Raw genomic sequence first — 7,323 nt, forward strand, 5'->3', positions numbered from 1 at the left:
ACACTGCTAGCCCCTTCCCCTCCATCCCTCCATCCCTCCATCCCTCCATTCCTCCCTCTTCAGAGAGGGTGGCTGGGCTGACCTCCATCATGGATTTTTTTTTTTGTGGGGCAAAGAGGGTTAAGTGACTTGCCCAGGGTCACACAGCTAGTGTCAAGTGTCTGAGTCTGGATTTGAATTCAGGTCCTCCTGAATCTAGGGCCGATGCTTAATCCACGGTGCCATCTAGCTGCTCCCATCTATCATGGATTTTGTTCCTCCCCCAAGACAGCAGCACTTTAAAGACAAAAGTGTATTAAGAATCACTGGACATGAGTCTGGGAGCCTCAGTATCTTTATGCTTCTGTACCTGATTTATTCACCTTCCTTCCTTAAACACATCTCTTCTTTTCAGGGCTCACTTTCTGCCTCTATAGAATGGGATTGGGGGCGGGGGGCAGTTGAACAAAATGATCTTTCAAGTCTAGAAATGTTCTGGTTTTATGGTTCAAAACTTGGAGATAAACATAAAGTTAAGTATATTTAAAAAGAAAGAGCATTGGATGAGGAATCAGGAGATCTGGGTTCTCAGCCCAGATCTGCCAACTCTGGGACCAGCTTAGTCATTGTGCATAGAGTATACCTTGCTGAGCCTCAGTTTCCTTCTTTGAAAAGTGAGAGAGAGAAAAATGTTCCACTAATTAGCTTTATATCCTTACAGATACTGAATCATAAAATGTCATACATCGCTAGATAGAATCATCTAATGCAAAGGTTCTAATTCTGAGGTCGATAAGCTTGTGTTTTTTAAAAATAGAGATAGAGGGGCAGCTGGATGGTGCAGTAGATAGAGCATCGGCCCTGGAGTCAGGAGGACCTGAGCTCAAATCTGGCCTCAGACACTTGACACTTACTAGCTGTGTGACCCTGGGCAAGTCACTTGACCCCAATTGCCTCACACACAAAAAAAATGAAAAATAGAGATAGGAAGGGAGGGAGGGAGGAAGGAAGGAAAGTATCCAGAAATTGTTGTTGTTGTCGTCCCTCATTCTGGAAGAGGAGCATGACATTGGGAGGTGATGCCATGACTTGCAATGAATTGGATTTAAGTGAGGGAGGGCTGTGCAAAGTCACCAGCCTCATTCTCTCCTCCAGAGCTGTGTGTGTCCAGTGGCAAGATATACATCAGGATGACTGGAGATGGCCCTGGATACAGTGGGAGACTTATTAAGCTAAAGTCTTCCTAGAGTTTCAGTAATACATAAATAAATTGGGAAAAGGAAAGAAGGAAGAGAGGAAGGAAGGAAGGAAGGAAGGAAGGAAGGAAGGAAGGAAGGAAGGAAGGAAGGAAGGAAGGAAGGAAGGAAGGAAGGAAGGAAGGAAGGAAGGAAGGAAGGAAGGAAGGAAAAGAAAGAAAGATTCTTGGTGGGGTGGGGAGGGAGGGAGGAAGAGAATTTGGAACACAAAATTTTTTAAAATTGATGTCAAAATTTGTATTTTACATGTAATTTGGGAAAATAAAATTCTAAATATTGAAAAATGAAAAGAAAGAGAGGGAGGAAAGGAAGGAAGGGGAAGGAAGGAAGGAAACAGAAATGGAAGGGGAAGGCCCTCAGCATTTCTGGCTAAAACAGAAGCAGTTGCTATTTGTACTCACTCTGAATCAGAGATAGATGATAGATGGCAGGCAGGCAGGCAGACAGTAAACTTGGTTTTATAGCTATGTGAATATGTATGCGTGTATACATAGGTGTGTATATATGATAACTCTATTTCTTTTTTTTTAATTCATAAAGTATTTTATTTTTTCCCCGTTACATGTAAAGATAGTTCTCAACTTTTGTTTATACAAGCTTTCCAATTTCAGATTTTTCTCCCTCCCTCCCCGCTCCCCTAGACAGCAAGTAATCTGATATAGGATGATAACTCTATTTCAATAGAAATGGTTTCCTCTGTAATCCCATGTCTTTAATTGTGTGCATTTAAAAACCTGATTCTGTGAAGGAGTCCCGAGGCTTCAGCAGATGGCCAGAGAGGTCCAGGACATCCTCCAAACTCCCAGTACAGCATCTAATCTGCCTCCTTCTCTCTCTCAGGATTCACCAACCAATAAGCTTCTATATGCTAAGGAGATTCCCGAGTACAGGAAAACTGTGCAGAGATACTACAAACAGATCCATGACATGACTCCTCTCAGTGAGCAGGAGATGAATGCCCACCTTGCAGAGGAATCTCGGGTAAGGAACAAGCCTGAGGGCGTCTTGGCCTGGGCATCAAGCAGCCAGGACCACATGGGTGGCCCAAAGTAGAATGCCCAAGAGAAGTTCTTCCCTGATAGACATTGTCCAGGGATGGAAGCTGAAATGGTTTCATCTGAGAATTTTGATGGGAGGGAAGAAGCCTCAGCTTATTCTGGGTGCTTGTCCTCATTTTCATCCTAGGACTGATCCCACAGGAGGCTCAGTACCTGCAGCCTCCTCAAGGCCCTTTGTCACAGTGTAAAGTGTTTGGGAGTGGGTGGTGGGGACAGGGCAAGGAAGAGGTCCACAATGCTTCACCCACTGCCTTAAAAAACAACCTTCCATACAGGTTTTATTCTTTCCTAAAGGGCAGAGGGAGGATTCAAACTCAGATCCTCTGGGCGGCCAGTCGGTCCATTGCTTACAAGTGGATGAACCAGACATGGGCCAAAATAGCCATCTCCTTCCCTGTTTAGAGGGCCCATCTTACAGCTGAAGGACAGGTGTCATTAACTTCCCCTTCTCCTCTATGGTTAACCATTCTCTAACCCCACTACCATGTTCTCTCTCTCTCTTTCTCATTAGAAATATCGGAATGAATTCAACACTAAGGTCGCCATGGCTGAGATTTATAAATATGCCAAGAGATACCGTCCTCAGGTAAGTGACGCCATCCATCTGGAGGCGCCTCAGGGCTCCACAACAGTCAGAACCCACTCCCCTCTCTTCTGATACTCCAGATTTTCTCAGAAATCCCTTCTTATGGAGATAGGGCCAATTCCAAGAACAAGCAAGCGAGAGGCAACACATCTCTTTAACCCCTCACTTTGTTCAGTTGTTTGATATCTTTCCTATCCCTTCCAGACACTCATGACCCTTGTGTTGCCTCTTCAAAAGCATCTGATAGGAACAGCTTAGGTGGTGCACTAAATAGAGATAGGCCCTAGACATGAGTTCAAATCTGAACTCAGCCACTTGCTAGCTGTGTGACCCTGGATGAGTCACAACTCTGATTGCCTCCCAAAAAAGGCATCTAATAGGTGAATTTCAGCCCAATCATAAATTTTTTCCCCCCTCTCTAGAGAAGTTTGTATTTTAATAGAAAACCTCAGTGGTGAAAAGCAGTGCGTGACTCCAGGGGAGAAGCTGCTAATGGTGGAATTTCAGGCACTGTGAGAATTTGGAGAGGGAAAATATTTGGAGAGCAGAGGGACCTTTTCCATCCCCCCCCCCCAATTTCACCTCATAGGGAGGTACACACAGATTTTACTTGTGCTCAAGGGTTGAGCCAATCCCCTAAGAGCCCCCATTAATAGTCACCCTTAACTATTTGTATTTGGGGGGGGCAGTGGAGGTTAAGTGACTTGCCCAGGGTCACACAGCTAGTAAGTGTTAAATGTCTGAGGCCACACCCTTAACTCTTGATGAAACATACTATCTACCTCCAAAGAAAGAACTGATATTTATGGAATAGACCGAAACTTGCTAGTTTTCATTTTCTTTCGTTTTTTTTTCTTTTAATCAGGTTTTCTTGTACAAAATGACAAATATGAGGGGCAGCTAGGTGGTACAGTAGATAAAGCACAGGCCCTGGATTCAGGAGGACCTGAGTTCAAATCCAGCCTCAGACACTTGACACTTACTAGCTGTGTGACTCTGGGCAAGTCACTTAACCCTCATTGCCCCCCCCCAAAATTAAAATTTTAAAAAGTTAAATCAAAATGACAAATATGGATTACCCTAATTTACATAACATTTACATAATCGTACATGTATGACCCACATGTGATTGTTCACTGCCTCAGAGAGGGGTAGGGGAGGGAGGAAAAAAGGGATAAAAATTGGAACTCAAAACTATAAATAAAAATGTTTATTATTGTTTTTAAAAGTCACCCTTATCCTCCCTTCCCAGATTATGGCTGCACTAGAGGCGAATGCCACCACGAGACGGACACAACTGCAACACAAGTTTGAACAGGTCATTGCCCTGATGGAGGATAACATCTATGAATGCTGCAGTGAGGCCTGAGACCATCTCCTCACACCCGGGCTGGGCCTGCCCCACCCCTCCCCCCTAGAAGTGACCTTCTGCTATCCAGTGCACTGCTAACTCTGAGACGTCTTTAAAAAAAAATATATATATATATATGAATATATATAATATAGACAACAGATATCTATTTTATGGTGTGCTGTATGGTGAAGAAGAGGATGAAGAAGAAAGCACCCCAGGGATAAAGGCCCCCAAACAGAGGATAGGATGGAAGACCCACTGAAGCCATGCTTTGTCTTGTCTTTGATTAATTTTATTTTTCCAACCACTTGCACAGCCTGGGGCTGAAGAAGAGCAGAGATGTCTAACAGGACTTCACCAAAAATCCTTCCTCCAGCTGGGGCCACTGAGACTCCCCCCTCCACCCGCCAGGGAGAGGAACTGGATCCCCAGATAGAATCCTGGCCTAACCCGAGCCAAAGTTAGGCCACCTCTGGCCACTGCCTCCTTGCAGACTTCAGTCCTTTGTCATCCTCTTCCTCTTGGCCCAGCTACCACTCCATGGTCTCTTGATCCATTTCCATTTCGACAGGGTTCCCTGCCCCGTGAGTGGAGGGCAGGGGGAGGGAGAATGGATGGAGTGATGTCATGGACCAGCTAAAGCACCAGGCTAGAGAGTTAGGGGACTTACAATGGGTGGAAATATGCTACTTCTGCCCCCAAAGTGTCTTCTGCCTTGACTCCAAACTTGGGGCTGCTGGTACCCTTCAGAGGGTTGGCCCACAGGATGAGGAATAAAGAATGCCCACCTCTCTTCCTGGTGGACATACCATCCCCAGCCCCTACTAAGTGCATGCAAATGCACACACACACACACACACATGCGTGCACACTCACACACACACACACATGCACACTCACTCACTCTGGAACTTATCAGTCCTATTCCAAGTGCCTCAAGAAAGAGAATTATCCCTGCAGTACAGTGTTTAAAATGCTGCATTTGGATTCAGAGGACCTGGCTTCACATCCTGGCTCTGTGACTGTCTGTAACAAGTCACTGGGCCTCAATTTTCTCATCTGAATAATGGGGGGAAGGGGGGCTGCAGTAGGGACATCTAAGTTACCTTCCAGCTCTAAGTCCTGTGATCCTTAAGATAATGAAGCATATGGGTTTAGGGGAAGAAGACTGGTGTGTCAGGCCCTGAGATAACACATGGCTGGGAATTATCCCACTGCATCCTCTGGGTGAGGGGTGGGGGGGGATGTCAACCACCATCCTGCATCCCAGAACAGCTAGGTTTTATTAAGGCCCTATCTACAAACACCCCCACCCACCCAAATCAAGTGTAATAGACTGACAAGGAGTCAGGCTCAGGTTAAGAACTATGCAAGAGGAGGAGAAGCCTTAGTTTGGGGGTATCTCGTGCATCTAAGAAATGTGCACGGGCACTGACTGGTGACTCCAAGTATATTCCTTCTTCACCTTCTAAAATGGTATAAAAATCTACTCCCTCCCCCCTGCCCCTGCCAACATCCAGCTTCTGAACTTGTCTCCATCAGTGTTCCCAATGGAACACATACACACACACACACACACACACATACACACACACATACATATATACACACACACATACATACACACACACACACACATATACATACATCTTTCCTCACAACCACCATAGATGGCTGTACTCAGGCCTTCCAGGGGCTCAGTCAGAACTGCACAGGGGTTGAGCCCAAACCAGGGCAGCTGGATGGACCGGATGGAAGGCCAAGCATGGGACAGGTATCGGGGCTCTGATGGTCCCCATCACCCAAGGGGTACCAGCGCCAACCAAATGCTACCTCATCCAAGCTAGTCCCTGGAGGGGAGATGGCGGCATTGACCACATTGGTGCCACCAGCCTTAACAAGCAAACTGCCATTTTATTTGTTCTTTGGTTCAATGACAACAACGAAATCCCCGAGTGAATGGGGGAAGAGGGAGTTGGTTTGCAGGCGTGTCACCCAGATTTGCAGTTTCCAAGGCGCCTGCTGGGCATTCCTACTAGGATGGTGACAATTTCAAATTTCACACGGACAAGATGGGCTGATGGAAGCTGAGATGGTGAGAACATATGGACAAGAAGCCGTCTTCCATGACAAGTGGGAAGCTGGGCCTGCACATATTCCATCACAGACCAGTTCTCCCTCAGCTACGTGTCTGGAATAATGTGCCGGACGGGCAGACCAGGGAGACCCAGAGAGGAAGAGGCAAGGACAGAGGGGGCAGAGAAACGCTGGGGAATGAAAAAGAGGTGGCTCTGAGAGCGTGCCTCTTGGAGGGAGGAATTTCCAGATCAACCAGGGTTGTAGCTGGACTACGCTGGACTTTTCAATAGAGGTTTCTAAAAATAGCATCACTTTTTTTTTTTTGCTAAGTTTTTTTATATTAAAAAACCCCACACACAAATCACACACAAACTGTGAATAGCAGCCAGATTGCGTGAAGGATACAGGGGCTGATGAGAAGGAATGAAATGGGAAGATGGGAATTTTGTAGCAAAAGTGGGAGGGAACATTGGTCCTCCCCAGCCCTCCACCCAGGACCTAGAATTGCCTGGAATGGGGAAATCTTCACTTGACACTGGAAAGGTAACTCCCCAGAATGCAGTGCTCCTCACAGAGGTGACAGAGGGAGGTTATAACCCGATGCCCCACGTCCCACTTTAAAAAGCCAAAAAAAAAAATTTAAATTAAAGATATTACACACACACACACAACAAACCCTTACATAGGTCCTTTCAGGAGAGAGAGGCCAAGCCCCTGGCTTCTCTTTCCTTTTGTGGAATGATGGGCAAGGGGTATCTATACTGCTGTTCAAGAGGATGGGTGGGGAGGGAGGGAGCTTTGGAAACTTCTTTGTAATAAAAACAGGATGAAAGAACTTGTGGCTGTGACCATTTACTCTGTAAGAGCAGGGCAATGAGAACTGGGTCTCCAGGACTTGGCAGGGGCTCCAAAGGAGAGACCACCTTAGGAGGAGGGAGGGGAAAGGGGAGACCCACCCGGGATTGGGGACAGAAGGAGGTCCAGAAAAGGGTGGGGAGTTAACGGCCAAGG

The 7,323-nt window shown here is 46.3% G+C and overlaps 1 protein-coding gene across 1 annotated transcript in view; it reads left to right on the forward strand.

Annotated features, from left to right (window-relative positions):
* Window positions 1-6,968, forward strand: part of PLXND1 (plexin D1) — a 208,600-nt gene extending 201,632 nt beyond the window's left edge. Inside the window, exons 34-36 of the mRNA XM_043976535.1 lie at window positions 2,076-2,216; window positions 2,805-2,879; window positions 4,132-6,968. Coding sequence (XP_043832470.1) covers window positions 2,076-2,216; window positions 2,805-2,879; window positions 4,132-4,248 — 333 coding nt within the window. The 3' untranslated portion in view covers window positions 4,249-6,968. The remainder of the gene's footprint in view (window positions 1-2,075; window positions 2,217-2,804; window positions 2,880-4,131) is intronic.
* Window positions 6,969-7,323: the final 355 nt, after the last annotated feature.

This window comes from Dromiciops gliroides, chromosome 1 (genome assembly GCF_019393635.1).
Source record: "Dromiciops gliroides isolate mDroGli1 chromosome 1, mDroGli1.pri, whole genome shotgun sequence".
Taxonomy (NCBI): Eukaryota; Metazoa; Chordata; class Mammalia; order Microbiotheria; family Microbiotheriidae; genus Dromiciops; species Dromiciops gliroides.